Source organism: Camelus ferus, chromosome 22 (assembly GCF_009834535.1).
Source record: "Camelus ferus isolate YT-003-E chromosome 22, BCGSAC_Cfer_1.0, whole genome shotgun sequence".
Lineage (NCBI taxonomy): Eukaryota > Metazoa > Chordata > Mammalia > Artiodactyla > Camelidae > Camelus > Camelus ferus.
The window spans coordinates 2796691-2815655 of NC_045717.1; the positions used below are offsets into that span (position 1 = coordinate 2796691).

Below are 18965 nucleotides of genomic sequence, written 5' to 3' on the forward strand. Positions count from 1 at the left end.
TTCAGGGCCTTCCATTTAGCCCTTCCTCTCAAAACAACCCTTGATCCCTGGGTTAGGCCAATGTCAGAATTCTGCCCCTGTGGATGGATCGACAGCACCTCTACACATAACCTCCATATGGTTTCAGGGTACCACTGGCCCTGGCATGACACAGACTACACTCAAAACTATTTTTTAAAATTTATACTACGTGCATGTCTTATATATTCAAAAAAAGAAGGGAAAGAAAAATATCCCATTTTTAACAATTACATGCATAATCATTACACTTTTTAAAGTTCCTTTGTGTACCACTCAAAATCTCACGTACATACCACCTTCTGAGAAACACTGACCTGTTACGTGCCTAAGTCATCTTATCTTTATCACACTTGTAATTGCGTATTTAAGTGTCCACTTTCCCCACCAGACTGAGGGAGGAGTCAGGTCTGAGTTTTGCTGTCACAACCACCAAACGCTGGACTCCCCGTGGACCGTACATTGAAAATAAAGACCTAGACAGCCCCTCCGTCCCTTTCAGCTCAGTCTGTCCAAAAGCCCATGAGTTCTGGCTGGATGATGTTGAGCAACCATTTCGCCCTTTTGTAGCCTCAGTCTTCGCCGCAAAATGGGAACTATGGTGCCTGCCACGCCATGTGGGTGCGAGGAGTCAGGTAATGATTGTGAAAGTAGCGTAGCACCATAGAAATTACTAATTAATTCACTCATCCACATAACAGCCCGTTATTAAGTGCCCAGCGCCGTGCAGCACGGTTGCCACCGCGTACACCCTCTCCTGGAGCAGGTCTCACCCCTTCGATCCCAGGATGGGGAGGGCGTTTCCTCACCACGTTCACTCTCCCACGGAACTCCGGGTGGTGACCTTACTCAAAATGGCGCAGGTAGCCTCGGGGGCTAGTGCGGCGGCGCGGACTCCGCGTGCCCTCTGACCTGCTGGCAGCGGTGGAGGGAGAGCCGGGCGCCGCCATATTGGCTGTTGTCCTGTGAGGGGAGCGGCGGCGGCGGCGGCGGCGGCGGCGGCGGCGGCGGCAGCGGCGCGAGTGGAGCGAGGGAGCGGCGTGAGCGGCAGCATGACTCGGAGGCGGAGCAGGCCGAGCGGCGGCGCGGGCCGGCGAGAGCGGGCGCGGGCTGCGGGGCCGCAGAAGCCCCTGGCGCCGGAGCCCCCGCCGCCGCCGAGCCTGGAAGCGGGAGCGGGTGCAGGGCCCCCAGAGGCGCTGGCGGAGCCTGACCGCGCCGGCCCCAGGGAGGAGGACGAGCCCAAGCTGGCACCCGTCCCCCAGGTAGGAGCGAGCGAGGCGAGTCCGGCTGCTCGGGCGCTTTCACCTCCCCGGAGCGCGGCCGGGACGCGCTTGGGGATGGACCGTCCTCCCCCGGCTGGGGCCAGAGCCGTATCCCCCCCAGGGCCAGGGCTGAGCCTTTCTCCCCCAAGGCGTGAGGGGAGCCTGGACCCTTCTGTCCCAAGCCGAGGCACGGCTCATCCTGTCCCCCTGAGACCAGGCTGCCTGCTTTCTCCCACCGCCTCCGGGAAACGTTCTGGTCGCACGCCCACACTGGGACCTCGCTCCGATCTTGAGGCCACAGCTCAGCTCTGTGCCCTTCACCTCCCCTGGGCCCACCTGCTCCCCCACCCACCCACGGGCCACCTCGGGGCTCTGGGGCCTAGAAGGCTGCAGCCTCTTCGGTCTCCCCCCTGGGAGCGGCTCCACCCCTTCCCCTCGCTGCCCCTTTAGCAGCTGTGCCCCCAGCATATGTCTCCCGGGGCCTCCCTCCTCTCCTTGCCCAGCAGAGCAGTTGCAGGAGACAGCCAGGCTGCCCAGAAGACTTTAGTGGGGCTGCTGCACTGAGGTGGAAACCCAGTGAAGCCTGCTCTTTCTCCCCTCTATATCCCCGATCCACAAGGCAGCCCACCCAGACCCTCAGATCCCTGGGTTTGGCGAATCCTGCTGAGAGTGAGCAGTAGGAGGACTCTCCAAAGCTTCCAGCTTGCCACCTGGAAGAAGGTCACTTTCTTTTGAGCAGAGGAGATAATAGGAGGTACCCTGCCAGTGTTCACTGCCAAGCCCGGGTGGCATGAGCCACAGTTGCTCTGGGAGGGTTGTGGCACCTGGGGCTGGGTGGCTCGCCCTAAGCTTGCTCTGACGAAAGAGTTTTGAGTTGGTTTTTTGGCTGAGCCTGCCAAAGAAGGCAGGCTCCTGCAGGAGTCTTGGAGGGTCGGATGCAGCGCCGGATGAGGATGAGGCGTGGCGGAAGATGCGTTTGGCTCTGCAGACACTGCATCGGGCAGCAGGGGACTCTGGGAGGCTGGTGCAGCCAGAAGGCATGGCTCTTGACAGCCTTCTAGTAGAATCTCTGGAATTGTGCATGTGAGTGGGGATGCTGTTTGGGGTTCCATTCCCAGAAAGCCTTCCCTGACCTCCCCAGTTGTGTGAGGTGCCCCCTCTGTGCCCATAGTCCCCTGTGCTCCCCTCCGGTACCACTCCCCGTTCTGCGATGAGACATTCTGTTGATGTGTCTGTTCCCTGCACTGAACTGGGAACTCCACAGGGGCACACATTATGCCATCTCTCTCTGGTCCTCCAAGCCTAGCCCTGGGCCTTGCTGACACAGAGTAGGAATAACTAGGTGAATGAGAGAATGAATTCGTTGAGAACCTGTGCTTATTGTAACCCAGTTTGGATACTGGTCTCCTTTGTGTCTCAGAGCACAAGATTTTTAATTAATAAAGATGTCACCACTTATTGAGTGTCAGAGCCCCACCTTCACCCCTACCTCCTACCCTAGGCTGAATCTGGCTCCGGAGGGTTTGACTTCCTCAGGCTGGATTCCTCTCTTGCTTGGTCTGACTTCCAACTCAAAAGCTCCTTCCCCCTCTAGCCTTCTCTTTTCCTGCTCTGGGCCCCACTGGGAGTGCTGTTCTCCAAAGGGAAGAGTGGGGGAAGGAAGAGCCGGGGAGCTGTTATCTTCTCTCTTTCCCACTCAGACCATACAGTGCTTTAGGGTCCCTGCCACTTAGCCAGCCTGTAGTGTCATGGCCAGAAAGTTTGGCTGGTGACTTAACCACTTAGTTTTTATTTAGGATGCAACTTCCCTGGAGCTATAAGCTTCATTAACATGGAAGGTTCTTACTGTGTCCTTACCTACTCTGCTGCTTGACCAGCCAATTCATTCATTTATTCATGCTAGGCACTTTACATACCTTCCCACCACCCTGTATTCTCAGCATTTTGCATAAATATGAGTTAACTATTACTGTAATTATAGGTCTGCTTTTGCTATGCAAACTCTTGAGGCTGCAGGAACCAGTCAGTCACCATTGTACCCTATGCCTAGTGGTTAAAAGATTTTAGTGAATGAACTGAAGGATATAAATACTGTTACCTCTTTTTTAAAATGAAAGAACAGGAACTCAGAGCAACTAAACATTTGCCCAAATAACTCCCACTATAAACCACCCCCTAACAACAACAACAAAGAAGGACGTTCTTGTGTACTGTGGGGAATACCACAAGACATATTTTTACTATAGCCACGATAGATGAAACAAACTGACAGACTCTTCTGATCGTACCCCATTTTTGCTGGGGAAGGGGGTTCTGGATGCCAGAAACAGGCTTTTGTGCCTCGGTGAAAAGCACTCGCCGAAAGAATTAGGATCAGTCATTGCTGTGCCCGCAGGCATGCCTTTGGTGAGGACCTCTGGCTCCCGCCACCACTTACAACCCTGTCTTAAGTGGGTAAGTAAGGTGAAGTTCAGTGTCACATGCCAAACTGAAGCCAGAGACCCAAATAGGACCACTTTCAGTCCATACACAAGTTCTAATGCCCTAACTCACACGTTATTTTGTTTCTGTTTTTGTTTTGATTTGAGCCAGTATTTTTTAAGTCAAAGGTTTCCCACAAGAGTGGCTTTGTGTCATCTCTTAAAACTAAAAATCTGGTGCCACGTTTCCATGAGGCAGTAATCTGTGGTCTCTGAGTAGTCTGCCCCCGTTAGCGTACAAAGGATACCTGCTCTGTGCCAGGCCCTGGGCTAGGTAGGGGTGCAGAAGTGAATCGGACGTGGTCCCTTTTCACAAGGGGCTTACAATCTAGAGAACTTGTAAATAATAATTGCAGTAAGACTAGAAGAGCATTGCTTCCTCTAAGGTTCATAGGCCACTCTGATTCCGTCCAATCCCCTTTGCTCATTTCCATAACCTATACACATTTAAAAGCAGGACCTTAGCTTAGTTGGGATCCCAAAAGTCCTTCTAATTGTTTAGGTCACTGAACTACTTTGATATGTTCACTAAGAACCCAAATCCTCATGTACTTCACAAGAAGACTAAAACAGTTACTGTCTTATTAGCAAAGAGAAAGAAAAACCTTACAAAGCAGTTGAAGGAGGCAATGAGACATAATATTTAATGTTACAGACTTGGAGTGGGCTTTACACTCAGTCTCCTTGCTTTGTGACTCTGGGCATGTTTCTTCCCCTTTCTGAGCCTCTTCAGCAACTTCACAAGAGAGTGTGGAGCAACCCACATAGCACCTAGTGCTCCTCCGGAGAGCAGGAGTCAGACGTGGTGTGTGGCAGGAGCTGCTCTGTTCGGCCATGCAAAGCCTGAGTGTTCTCACCTGCCAGCTCTGCTGGCTGTCTTTAGTTCCCTTGGATCATTCGGCTTGTAATCCAGGTGCACACACAGCAAACCCCCAGGAGACCTGCTAGACTGTAGATCAGCAGTTGGTGGGGGTTGAGCTCATCCTGCTCTTCCCGTCACTCTACAGCATCCCCTGGGATTTTGCCCAGCCTACTTTAAAGGAGCTCTAGAGACCTGGCTCCTGCACTGCTCAGAGTTAAACCTGCTCCCTCAAGGGACTGAAGCAGATGATCAGTATCTTTGCTAAAATCATCTCATTATGTTTGATCTACTCAGCAAGCATTATGACCTCTGTGCCAAGGCCTTTATTCAGGGCGCACAAATGAATGAGATGATCCCTATACCCTGAGACTTCTCCCTTCAAATCACTGCCCACCCAGGCTGGCCACTTCATTGCAGGTAGAAGGAAATGATACTGCGAAGAGACCCCTGTCACCTCTGATTTCTTCTTTGTAAGAAAATAGAGATTCACTATGCAGAAATGCTGGAAGGCCTTTGAAGATGAAGGCTTACCTGCTAAGATTTTTAAAATTTATTTTCCTTAAAACATCCCAGAGCTATAAGCTTAATATTTAATATCAGATGTACTGTTAAGATCCTAACACCTACTAAATCTAGAATTTTTGAGACCATGGGCTCTGTTTTAATTCACTTCTGGGGTATTCATTGTGCATGGTCCTTACGTGTTCAATGAATGGCAGTTAAACTAAATTATAATAAAAGAAATGTTAGATTTCTACCACCTTGTTCCTCTCTGCCCCCACTGCAAGGTCAGGCTGACAGTCATTCATTCAGGTCCATTGTACACACACCATGTCCAGTCTTCCCCTCACCTGATCTGGTGTGCATTTGTTTTATAACTCTGTTGGACACCCGATCTGTGCCAGGCCCTGGACTAGCGGAGAATGCAAAAGTGAATCAGTCATGGTCCCTGCCCACAGGGGCTCATGGTCCATAGAACACATATATAATAATTGCAATTAGGCTAGAAGAGCACTACTTTCCCTGAGTTAAGATTCAAATCCTAGGTCCTAGTACGTGGCCTTTAGAAGTGTTTCAGCCTCTTGGTTTGCTTTTTCATGTATAAAATGACAGTGATGACTGGCTCACGTTAGGGTTCATCGGGTACTACATTTCAAGCACTGGGCACAAGTGGTAGCTATGATTATTATAGATGATTTATTCTGAGGAAGCACAGACATCATAGCCTAGAAAAGGCTTCTCAGAGCTGAGGCTTCAAGGTCAAGTAGAAGTTCGTCCAGAGAAGGTGAGAAAAAGTATCTAAACAAAGCGAGCAACATAGACAGAGACCCAGAGGCAAGAACTGCCCAGCTCACAGGGATTGTGGTGAAGTCTGGCTAGAGAGGTTAGCAGCGTTCCTGAAAACCGTACCAAGAGATGTGGGCTTTTTCCTGTAGGCAAGGAGGAATCCATGAAAGTTTTTAAGTGGGAAAGTGAATGTGATGTACTTCAGTAGATTCTCTCTGGCAGCATGGGAGGAAGCAATTCCCAGTGGGAGAGGCAGCTGTGATTGCTGGATTCTACCTCCACCTCCCCCTAGCCTAACTCATCATCAGACCCCCTGTGCTTTGCTGGACCCTCTCCCAGACATAGAGAATTGGTCTCTAGGTCTGGAGCCCAGGAATCTATTGTTACCAGACTGCCCCGGGTGACTCTGATGTGTGGCTGGGTCTGGGAACTGCTAAATTAAGGGTGCCATGGGGATCTTTGCGGAGGCCTAGGATATTCTTCAAAGAATGGGGCTTCCGGGGGAGGAGGGAGCTTTTCCATAAGCAGGAGTAGAAATAGCCTTAGTTTAAAAAAAAAAAGTGAACTTTTCCCAGTTCTCCACTTGTTGCCCACATTCTCCAACTGCTAATCTTTCTTTGTGTATCAAAACACATGCTACCACCTCTGTTGAATGACTGGGATGCATTGAATCATGGGACACAGGCCCTGCCCTTGAAAAGCTCACAGTGTTGTGGAGAAGACAGATTTCAACAACCAGGCTACATGTGATAAGTTCTATTCAAGAGATATGTTCGGTAGAGAAAAAAGTGTTAGGGCATCCCAGAGCAAAGCACAGTTCATTTTGTTTGTGGACTTAGGAGACTGTGACTCCCAAACTGAGCCTTAAAAGGAGGAGGCAGGGAACAGCATGAGTGAAGATGTGAGTGCTTCATGTACTGGGGGAAAGGAAAGGATATTGTGGGAAGGAATGGTTAATGGTTCTTCGTGGCAGAATGTGCAGGGCAGAAAAGGACTGAGGAGAGGCATGCTTGTGTCCTGGGAAAGGCCCCATGTTCACACCCTTCGGTTCTGTGCCCATGTTCCCACCCTCTTCCTTCAAACTCTAGGTGAATGGACATGGCGCAGTCCCATAGGCCCCCTCCCCTTTATTCCCTACCCAAGGCTCCTAGCTCTCCAGCTCCCTTTCTGGTTTCTCTCTGTTCTGAAGTGAATGTGTATAGGGAAATGAAAGCAGAAAGAAGGGCCCAGAAATACTGAAGGTTCTTATTAGGAAGTTAGAGCCAGAGAACGTGGTCTGGGGGGGTTCAAAGAGGCCTTGAAGGTTACCTGTCTAGTCTTCTGTCCTGTGCTTCAACTAATAACTTTGGATTGGGCAAGTCTCACTTAGTAAGTTTCCCTGTCATTTCTTCCAGGACAGAAGAGGAAAGAAACTAACGGGTATTGAGCACCTACTGTGTGCCAGGCCCAGGCCAGGTACTTTACATAATTTATTTCCTTCTGTCCTCACAACTCTGTGAAGTATGGTTTTATTCTCATTTTATAAATGAGGAAATTGAGGCTCAAAGAAGTTAAGTAATAATCCAAGGTTGTACCTAAAATGGCAGAATTGGGATTTGAACTCACAACAGTCTGTCTCCAAAGTTCACACTCTTCCACCCATAAGAAGTCTGCTGGGGTTGCGGAGTAGCCAGGTAATAGGGTTTGCCTGAAGTTGCAGGGAAATCAGCAGCAGCTTAGGCCTTCCCATGGCTGATTGCACCAAGGAAGCAGGTTCAGCGGATGAACTAGCCTTGGCAGGTAGAAGGTCACTGGGGTCAGAGAGACTCAGCTTGTACAACCAGAGAGAATGCTCCACAAACTGGCTTTATGGTGTGAAACAGCTGGAAGGATCTGAGCCAACAGCCTGCTTGGGAGTTTGGGTGAAAGATCCAGGTCACCGAGGTGCAGTTATACCAGCTCCCTAGGAATCGGTTGCGCCTCTGATTGCCAGCATTAGAATGGCCTGAGATTCTTAGCACTGAGTCCTCCCGTTAGTGTCCTGGAGTGAGGCAGCCATGCCTCTTTAGCATGACATGTTGGGAAAGGGGCTGCTTGGGCTGTGTTTTAGTTTCTGTCCTTTGTGTAGAGCAGCTGAGACATGAGCCAGATAGGCTTGAAGCATTCATTCATTTATTCAGTGAATGCCTGCTGTGTGCCAGGCCCAAGCCAAGCCTAGATTCCTGGGCACTCTTAAATGGCCGAGGTCATTCCCTGCCCTCAAAGAGCTCCCATTCTATGGGGGTTTGGGAGTAGGCAGAGGATATATGTCTGTGGCACAATGTGATAGATGCTATACTAAAAATTCTACTTAGCCTGGTCCAGCAAAAGCTTCACTAAACTTTGACCAGGAACATAGGGGATGAGTAGGAACTGGCTGAGGAGTAGAGCTGAGGTGCTGAGGTTTGCAGGGGCAAGGTGTATTGAGGAACAGTGTGAACAGAACCTGTGGCTCTCGGGTGTTAGTGTTGAAATGCAGTATGGAGAGGTTAGCTGGGGCCGAGTCATGACTGTCAGGGGCCAGACGATCCCATGGTAGTGAGCTCAACCAGAAAGGAGCCTAAAGATTAAAGAGAAACCAGGGTAGGAAAGAGGAGGTAAAGAAAGGAGATCCTCAACCTGGGTAGGTATGCAAGAAGGCACATAACAAGCTTGTATTAAGTAGAGAAGCCCAATGTCCTGATTAGTTGATTGTTTTTAACTTGTATGTTGTTTTGTGTATTAATTATAATTATATATTACTTTAATTTGTGTTCCTACTTGATTCTTTAAATCGAATATGAGGCATCCTAGGAGTTGGGAGCACTGACAGCCCCGTGCATGAACCTCTCTGGTTGAACTGTGTGTTCTTAAGGCAGCAACTCTATATTGTTTATGTTTCCCAGCACCTAGCACAATGGTTGGCACCAGGTAGGGGCTCTGAGAATGTCTGCTGAATGAGAAGAGTGAGTGGTGATGGCTGGGCTGATGAGCCTTTCTAGGCTGGAGAGTAATCATTTTCTCTGCTTCGGAAGGGGAATTTTAGCTGTTGTCCTCTGCCTGCCTTGGTGACAGGGAGGCTCTCTGAGTTGGGTGACTTGAGAGTAGAGTGCTCCACGTGGCCACTTCAAATAAAATTTGGAAACTGTTTCAGGGCTGCTGGTTAGATACAGCATGTGTCTTGGGGGACTCCTCTACAGAAACTCTCAAACTCTTGGGAGTAACAGGAATCCACGAGCGAGTCTGGTTCTGGAAATTAGATCCAGCTTCAAGCACAGTCCCTGACAGCTGACTGGCCTGGTGACACACAAGCCCCAAATTGTGGTCAGAAAGGCCGAGGTGAAAAATTCATTTCATGTCCCCAAAGAGCTATCCAGATACGCCATGAACTCTGTATGGTTTAATAATCACTATTGTAGCGCTCCTGTTGGGTGGCAGACACTTGTCAGATGCTTTACATCAGCAGCTCTCAGAGTGTTTGCTCTTGGGACCCTTTTACGTTCCTAAAAATTGCTGAGGACCCAAAAGAGCTTTTGTTGGTTAAACTACTGGTATTTACCAAATTAAGTATTAAAGCTGAGAAAGTTTAAAAATATTTAGTTACTAATTCATTTCAGAATAACAATATTAAACCTATCACATTAACATAAATAACAACTTTTAAATGAAAAATAACTATTTTCCAAAAAAATTAGAATGGTCCTGTTTTTATTTTTCAAATTTGTCTGCCTTAGTAGAAGAATCTTGGATTCTCATGTATGTTTCAGTATTCAGTCTTTTGCAATACATTGTTTTGATTGAGGTATGTTTAAAAAAATCCGGCCTCACTCAGATATGTCGTTGAAAAAGGCAGAAGTATTTTGATAGCCTTTCCAGATGATTGTTCATATTCTTCTTTGCAATATGGAGTCTGAGACCGTATCAGTAAAGCCTTTATATGCATTTACATTAAAGTCTGTTGGCCCATCTAACAGTTTTGAGTGGATTTGTTTTTACCAGAGCGTGATTCTGTAACATCATGCTTTGATCATTTGGGAAATAGGTTCACTGAGTTATGTAGATCTTCCAAATGTTTTCCCATTTCATTTTATAATATCAAAAGATATATTTGTCAATACCACCAATTTCATCATAAAGTCTTTAAATATTGGAAAGCTGTCAAGTTCATGATTGTGGATACAAGTTTTCCAAAATTCTAATTTTCGCCTAAAAGTTGAATTTTGTCATTGGCCACAAATACAAAGTTGTTTTCCTTGAAGTGACAGGCTCATTTTGTTCATTTTTTGAAAAAATGTCTGCCAATTTTCTCTCTTTTTTTCCGGGAAAAACTAGAATGCCCTGGCATGTTTCTCAGGGGAAGTCAGAAAAGTCTTGGGCTTGGTCAGGTGAGGGAGCAGATATTGCTTTTAATGGCTGCTCATGCCAGCCCCCTGGGCTGAGAGTGGCCACAGTCTAGTGTTCACCTGGATCCTTGACTGCTCTCGGGATGTGCCTGTTACAACATGGATCCCCTTTGTGAATAACCCCACATTGTCCAGAGATTTTGGTTTTGCTCAGAGAGTGAAACAGAAGTCTAGAGAACTCCTAGAACCTTTCCTTTTTCTTTCCCCATCTTTTCCCAGGGCTAGACCAAGATCTAGAGAGGCTCTGAGATGTAAACTGAGGTAAGAAGGAATAGTTAGTTGTTGCCCAGGGTTGCTGGGTTTAAAAATCAGTTCCTTCAGCCTTTGTGATGAAGAAACATGGTCGGAATTTTCATTCATTCAGTAAACATTTATTGATCCTGTTCTTCACGTGGGAATACTGTTCCAGGTGCTAAAAGTACAGCTTGAGAACAGCTAGCTGAGAGCCTGAATTGACTTCAGGGCATAAGAGGTCATCATTGTTAGGAATTTGGAAAATAGCAGGAGATTGTAGTCCAAGGGGACTGTGAACCAAGAGGTTCTCTCTGCCAAAGCAAAAATTTAAAAGAACAGAGGTAGCTTTTTGACTATATATAACATCTCCAGGGCTTGGGGTTCTCACTATCCTCTGGCAATTAAAGTAGATGAAAATGTCAGAGAGAAAAGTGCCCCAGCTCCACTGGGAGTTTTACCCAGGGGCAGGCATCGTGGCTTAGGGTTATGACAGTTTGAGGGTGGTCCCCAGAATTGCCCGGGCCAAGAAAGTAAGAATCTAGATACCAAACTCAAGACAGTGGATAAGCTAGTTTCCAGCGTAGACTTATTAAGAACAGACCAGCCAACGGGCCTATGTAGTAGACTGAGTGCCTCCTGCCTGGATCCCTTGAGCTAAGCGCTTTGTGTCTGTAATGTCACTTAATCCTCTGGATAACCTTATGCAATGTAGGTGGTATCATCCCTGCTTCAGTTTGTACTTAATTAGCTTTCCAGGCCCTGTGTTTCTTCCTTTAGCTAGAAAGATAGTCTGCCCTATATGCTCACTTGCATTGATGGCTAATCTTATTTATTATGCGTGCCAGTTTGGCTCTAGGGAAAGTCATATTATTTCCATGAACGGGGCACCTCATTGTAATCCCCAACGAATTCGGTCTTCCACTCTTCCGCACTTGAGATTGGAACCATTGAAGTGGAGATTCAGGGTGGGGAGATAGCCTTTTTCTGTGGGAAACAGTAATTTCAAGCAGTGTCACACCAAACTGCCTGCCATCTGTATGTTGCCATAGGGACATTTAACAAATCTGATTTAGCCACTATGTGCCCAGCTAAGCCTGTGCCCCTTGATACACTGTGAGGGATCCAGACACGAATCAGACCTGGTGCTTGTCTCCTGGGAGCACAACCTAGCAGAAGGGATGGAAGATGCAGGTTAATAAATTAAGTGGAAGGCACAAATGCTAGAACCAAGACACGGTGTGCTATGAGGATGTGAGGAGGAGAGGAGACTCTCTAGGAAAGCTTGGATGGATGAGGTTGGATCTGAGTTGGGCTTTGTTTAAGCCCTGTCCATCTATTCTGTTGGTAAATGTGGGAAGGAAGGAGTTTTCGGCAGAGGATCCCCTTTAGCAAAGAGATGAGTAGGAGAATACAGGGAGTATTTGGGGATCTTAAGGAATGACTTCGGGAGTAAGGACAGAAATTGAGATGCCCAGAAGTCACCTTCAGTTCATTGCATGTGAGAGATACTTGCATTCCTGTAAAATACAGTGACTGTATACTCTGTATTTTCAGCCCTAGTCTTGATTTTAAATACTGTCTCCCATTACTCCCATCCTGTTCATAATTAATGCCATATGTTGAGCCATGTATTACGTGCCTGGCACTGGGATAAGTGCTTTCACAGTGCTCACAGCCAGCCCTACATATTAGGACTTAGTCCTGTCTTATAGATGAGGAGACAGGGGGTAGAACTTGCCTAGCATCACGCAGCCAGTAAGTGATGGGGGCCCAGGGTTAATGCCAAGCCCGTGTTGCTTTTCTGGTGCACCGCAGTACCTCCTGCAGGTGCTTTGGCACTAAGTACAGTCACACTGATCACATATTTAACTTAAAAGAATTCTGTGTTCACTTCTAAAAGAAAACATAGAAAACACTTATAATACATGTCCTTTACATTATACATTTGAATTCTTGGTCATGCCTACAGAACCATATGTACTGTACTTTATAGGCCATATTAAAATTTTTCAAGAATATAAGATTTTCATCTCATGTGATAAATGTAGAACCTAACACCCAAATGAAATGACACTCCACTTTAGTAAAATTACACGTCCTAGTGTTTGCCTTAAAAATACGGTCACCTCTCTGTTTCTCACAGGGAAAGGGTCTTGGGTGTTGGCCTCACCTCTTCCTCCTGGAGTTGCTGGGCACCTTGTAGCTATGGGAAGTTACCTGGGTACACATCTCAGAAAGGCCTCCTCTGCCTTAACTTCTCTGAACACCATCCTTCCATCAGCCTTCCACTCTTCCCATGAGATACTCACTGCCGGTGGGCTCCAGAAGCCCGTGTCCCTTTGCAGCTGACCTTAAGTAGCTGCCTTGCTCACGGAGACGTCCCCCCTGGCAGACGTTAGGCAGCCTCTCATGTGAATTCCACATGTTAAGATTTCTTTCTCTCTCTGGTACTCTTTTCCAAGATCCTTTTACTTCCCCAAATGTTTCAGTATGCTCCTGGTACTACTGTCTGGTTGCCTTCTTTTTCTAGAAACCAGAGACCCAGGTCAGTGTAATTGTAGTATTACAGATTGAAGGATACCCTGATGCCAACTTATTGTGAGAAGGTGATTTTATTTGAAAAACATGATGCCGTTTATTTTATTGTTGGAGTGAAAATGATACCCTTATTATTCCTTTGCTTAGGCCTCTGCAAACACCTGTTACCTAGTGGTGGGTAAGTTTGGAAGGTATATGAGTTAAACTGTCGTGTATAACAAGCCACCCAAAACTTAGTGGCTTAAAACAGCACCACTTACCATTTGTCGTGAGTCTCTGGGTTGACTGGGTGTTTCTGTTGATTGGGGCCAGCTTGGCTGATCTCAGGTGGACTCACTTGTGTATATGATCTGCTGGCCAGTCAGCTGGGAAGACTCAGTTGTCTGCACACCTCTCTCACATCCCTCCAGCAACTAGCCTGGTCATGCGCACATGGCGGGGCAGAGGCGCGAGAGCGGGCAAGCCCAGCCACGCAGGGAAGCAGGTAGAAATGCAGGCACACTGTTGGAGCTCATGCTGGCGGCACACGGGCTGCCAGACCATTGGCCAAAGAAAGTGACATGACAGTACCTTAGTGAGGAGGGACCATAAAGTTGCAGAATATAGGCAAGCCATTAATTGAGGTCCGTAAACACAGCCAGTCCCCAGTCAGTACTCCTTGATGTGATAGAAAACCTATAGACTTATATTTCTAGGTCAGTTTTTTTCTAGAAGGTAAAAAAAAGTTCAAGTAATAACTCCTGTGTATTGGGCCTGTGCTGTGGGCACGCACAGGGCTAGGCACTTTCCCTGTTTGTGCTCCAGTCCTCGTAACAGCTCTGCAAGGTGGGTAGGAAATCGGAGCTCGGGAAGTTCAGTAACTCGCTCAAGGTCACCCACCTGGTTTGTGGTCAGAGAGGGATTAGAATGCACATTCATCTGACCCGCAAAGCCCAGGTCCTTCCCACCACACCTCACTGCCTCTCAGAAGCACTGGGGTCTCCTTTACACTCCAGCTTGGTTTTCTGGCAAGTTGACGCGCTTTGATCAGCTCCTCCAAAACGCTGCTGGGATCTGTGCAGCTCTTTAGGAAACCCACATGTTCTCCCAAACTTCCGTTAACTGAAAGCATGTCTTCCTTTCAGGTGGGAATTGATCTGTGGACTGCACAGACAGCCCAAGAACTGTGGCCTCTCCCCGATATGCCAGAGAAGGAAGGGCCATCTTCTCATTAACCTTAAGGCTTTGGGGACATTGGGGCATTAGGGCATTTGAGCATGAGCTTTGGAGTCAGCCTCACTAGGATTCAAATCCTAGTTCAGCCAGTCACTAACCCTATGTAACCTTGGGCAACTTACTTAACTTCTTGAAATTTGTTTCTTTAAAAAAAAATGATTGGAATAATAACACCTAGTTTGCAGAGCTGTTACAGGGACTAAAACTAGGTAAATAAAGTGCCTAACCCAGTGCCTGGCACGTAATAAGTGACATTATTAGTATCATTAATATTATTTCTAAGCAGAGCCTTCCCCCTCCTGGGAAACCCTGTTTCTGTCTGTTGGACAGGTCCCCCCCACCTCCAGCCAGTCTGTGCAGACTTGCTGCCTGCTGTGTCACCGGGAACGCAAAGGCTGGGAAGAAGGCCCTTCCCAAAACGGACTGGTGTTGCAGGGTGAGAAGCTGCCCCCTGACTTCATGCCAAAGCTCGTCAAGAATCTCCTAGGCGAGATGCCTCTGTGGGTCTGCCAGAGCTGCCGAAAGAGCATGGAGGAAGATGAAAGGCAGACAGGTCGAGAACATGCAGTGGCGGTAGGTAACCGCTGAGAAGGGGTCCCTGAATGCAGGAGCGCTGCCTGCCCAAAGAACTCAGGCCGCTGCGCTGTTCCTGCCCTGTCCTCTCAGGCGCCAAGAGGCTGCTGGGCTGCATCCACACAGCATTAGCAGCTCAGGTTCAAATTCAGGGGAAGAAAAGAGAGGCTTCAGGCAGCACCAGCCCCCGAGGAGAGTGCACAGTGTGAGGGCCGGCTCGGGGGCACTGGTAGATCGAGATCCTGCCCCTTCCTCCTGACCAGGCTGCCTTCAGCTTTGTGGCAACTCAAAAGCCATCCAGAATGGCATGGAGGGCAAAGGTCAGTTTGAGGGTCTGCAGTGTGCCTCCGTTAGAAAGCCTCCGAGATGCCTGGGAGCCAAGTGCCATCTCCTGAGTCACAGAGGTCAGCCTCCTTGTTTCTCATTCCCCTCCATCTCCTCTTTTACCCAGAAACAGTTCAGCTTCAGGACTCCTGACTTTAAGATCCTTCCTCTCCTTGGCAGCTCTCAGGACTCCCCAAAGGCCCACAGTTGACCGGCGGTCTCTGCCCCTACCACAGTGTCTCCCACCCATATCCACATACTTCACTTCGCCAGGAGCACCACAGCCCCTCCCGGCAGAGGTCTGACCCGCATTTGCACTTGCACCTGGAGCTGCACTTGTGCTTCGGCCACAGTGTTCGGTCGTGGAGGAGGAGGTGCTCCTGGGGAAGCTGAGGCAGCAGAGGGCCAGCTCTGATGTTTGCTGTTTTACCATGAGCCTTTTTCTTCCCCCTTCCCCAGATCTCCTTGTCACACACATCCTGCAAATCACAGTCCTGTGGAGGTGACTCTCATTCCTCTTCATCCTCCTCCTCATCGTCCTCGTCCTCATCCTCGTCCTGCCACGGGAACTCAGGGGACTGGGATCCCAGCTCGTTCCTGTCAGCACATAAGCTCTCGGGCCTCTGGAACTCTCCGCACTCCAGTGGGGCCATGCCGGGCAGCTCACTCGGGAGTCCTCCTGCCGTCCCTGGTGAGTCTCCAAGCTCGGAAGAGAGCCAGGCCCCATAAATGGAAAGAGCTGTTTTCCCAACCACTTTGTTTGAACAAATCAGATCAGTTATTAAAATAAGTAAAAGTGGAGCTGTTCTGGTGGAAGCCAAAGAGGGGAGTCCTTCCCTGAGGACTCTGAACTGGAAAAATACTGCTGTCATTGCCTCTGAGAGCTGTTCTTGGATCCAGGAAGGGACTTGGTGAGCACTGACTAAATAGAAAATAGAGTCTGAAGGGCCCTTAGGGAATTAGGGCTTAGATCACCTGACATCTGCTCCTGCAACAGCACAGAGGACCTGTCCTCTTCCTAAGCCTCCCTTTCCCCACCTAGGGGGTGAGTGTTTTTATAAAAGCACTGCACTTCCACCCACAAGTGATTGGCAGTGTGAACCACCTTGATAATTAGCCAATTTTGCAGCTGTATAAAACTTTTATAGACCCTGAGATAATGCTCAGAGACCCAAAGAAGAAATCCTGGGTTGTTAATAACCTGGGTTGTGAACATAAATTACTGTCCACTTCTAAATGAAGGACCTGAGTTCTTCAAAGGGGTGCTGCCCCAGAATTGTGAATTGAGCAGTACATAATTCCAGTTACTTTGGTGCATCAGCCAGAGAGAGTCATCAGATCCTTTTCCACTTGTCTTCTGAAATCTGGGGCCACCTGAGAGTCTGGCACACCCTTGCTGCCTTGGTCCAGGTGGCCCAGAGGCTGAGCTTCGGCCTGCTGCTCCACCGGCTTCTGTAGATCCTGCCCTGGGCCAGGAACACGAACAAACAGGTCCTGGAGAGACACTAAGAGACAGAACATGTGTCCCCTGTTTATGCCAGCAGAAGTATGCAGCCTTGCATGGGGCTGCTATTCCTGGTGCCTTCTCCCTCAGGCCTGGGCTCCTCCGGCCTGTCCCGCCAACTTGCTGCTTGCAGAGAAGTCTCTCCAGCCCAAGGCACTGCTGGGCTTTTTCAAAAGCTCGTGGGTCCACCGTGCTGAAAGACTGTGCCCAGTTTCCTTCTGGTCGCAGTAAACAGAATGCTGTGGCAACGAGCCCTTGGGCTTTCCTTCCCAGGGTCTGGGCTCCACACTGACACCCGTTTCCCCCATCCGCCCACAGGTGAGGTTTTCCCCATCTTGGAGCACCACCGGCACTCAGACCTCACTGCTCCACCTAACAGCCCCACCGGCCACCACCCCCAGCCAGCGTCGCTAATCCCATCTCACCCCGGATCCTTTGGCTCACCACCCCACCCACACCTGCTGCCCACCACCCCGGCAGCACCTTTCCCTGCCCAGGTTTCAGAATGCCCTGTTGCCGTTGCTGCCGCCCCCCACACCCCAGGGCCATGTCAGAGCCCTCACCTTCCCTCCACCAGCATGCCGCTCCTGAAGATGCCTCCGCCGTTCTCGGGTTGCAGCCACCCCTGTAGTGGGCACTGCAGCGGGCACTGCGGTGGGCCGCTCCTCCCGCCACCCAGCTCCCAGCAGCTCCCTAGCTCTCACAGGTAAGTGAGCGGCATAGCTTGAACTTAGAGTTTGGGGAAGCTTTGCAAAGGGTACCTTTAGAGTGGAAATTAAAGGGTAGACTATTTATGTTTTTTTCATAGTTCTTCCAATTATAAAAGAAATATGTATTTATTATTTTTAAAAAACTTGGAAAAGTTTAGAAATGTATAGAAGAAGAAAAAATTCCTGGCAACCTGAAGATAAACTTTAATGCTGCAGTGTGTTTTCTCCCTGATGTTTCTATAAATAACAAAATGAGGTCCATGTTCTATATATTTTTGTTGTAGTTACTTCTTGACATTATACCACAATCATTTCCCCAGTTAAAATTCTTCAAAACACTTTTCAGTAGCCACATAGTGTCTTATTTTGTAGCTCTAGTGTAACTTATCATTCCCCTATTCCTGGACATTTCTTAGTTTTTCATAATAGTTTTATAATAGTTTTTAACTATTATATATATTACTATATATTAACTATTACAGTGTTTAACTATTATAAATGAGGCTGTAAGAAGCACCGTTGCACCCACATCTGTTAGAGTCATGCGTTCTGTCCTTAAGGTAGATTCCTAGAACTCTTAAGTATTGAGAAAGTTTATATTAATACATATTTGAAAGATACAATTCTTTGGAGAAGATAGATGTATATTTTTATGTTGTGAATCAAATCTGTGTTTATTGGGCATTTATATTTTCCCACTCTAAAATCCCACCACCCCGGTACAACCCCTCCTAGCATCTTTCCCACGTGGTACTGGTGGTGTCTGTATGCTTTTTCGTCGTCTGCTTTCACGTGGCACTGTTAGGCTCCTGTGTGGCTTCTGATTCTCAGCTTTAAAGGCTGGAGAATTCTCCATAGTGCACTTTGCTGTTCTCCCGTTGCTGACCAGTTAGGTCATTCCAACATAGTCACATTATAAATAATTTCTTTAACGATGTCTTTGCCTCTTTTGGATTTTTCTCCTTGGAATAGATTTCGCAAAATGAAAAAAAGTTCTCAGTTTAAAGGATGTCAGAGTTTTTTTGTTTTGTTTGTTTGTTTTTTTGAGAAGGGTCCTTAATACACATTGAAAAGGGGCTCTCCAAATTGATACAGCCACCGCTGTTAAAGCGCTGGTTTCTTCACATTCTCAGGAGCGCTAGGAATTTTAACTTTGTGAACGTAGTAAATGTAGAGGTGGTCAGTTTGGGTTAAGCTTCTCTAAGCAGCATGATAACGGTTCCTGCCCCGTGGAACCGCCCTCCCTCCTCCTTGCCCACCCTTCTTCCTGGCTCCCTCAGCCTCAGCCTCAGCCATGGCCCCAGCCCCCGGGCACGCCCACTGCTGATGGCCAGTCCAGAGCTCTGGCTCTTCTGGCTTCAATTCTGGGACCTTCTTTACCGTGGGAAAATAGCCTGTATTACAAGATGCCCTGTGCTTCCTGGAAGCCAGAGGCAGAGCAGTGCAGCGGTTTGGGGGGGGGGGGGCATGAGCTGTGCACACAGGGCCCCAGCTGTTCCGTGGGCACAGCAGTGAAGCAGTCTGCACCTCTGTCTCCTCCACTGCCAGGAGGGGACGG

The 18965-nt window shown here is 48.3% G+C and overlaps 1 protein-coding gene across 16 annotated transcripts in view; it reads left to right on the plus strand.

Moving 5' to 3' along the window:
* Positions 1–939: 939 nt before the first annotated feature.
* Positions 940–18965, plus strand: part of FAM193B (family with sequence similarity 193 member B) — a 30507-nt gene continuing 12481 nt past the window's right edge. For 2 of the 16 annotated variants that reach the window (XM_032464960.1, XM_032464952.1), the window contains exons 1-4: positions 942–1280; positions 14627–14869; positions 15653–15884; positions 17016–17403. In XM_032464960.1, coding sequence (XP_032320851.1) covers positions 1071–1280; positions 14627–14869; positions 15653–15884; positions 17016–17403 — 1073 coding nt within the window. In that variant the 5' untranslated portion in view covers positions 942–1070. Of the gene's footprint in view, positions 2364–7303; positions 7365–14626; positions 14870–14962; positions 15274–15373; positions 15493–15652; positions 15885–17015; positions 17404–18965 lie in introns of those variants that run through there. The other 14 variants (XM_032464951.1, XM_032464962.1, XM_032464961.1 and 11 more) reach the window with 12 other exon arrangements.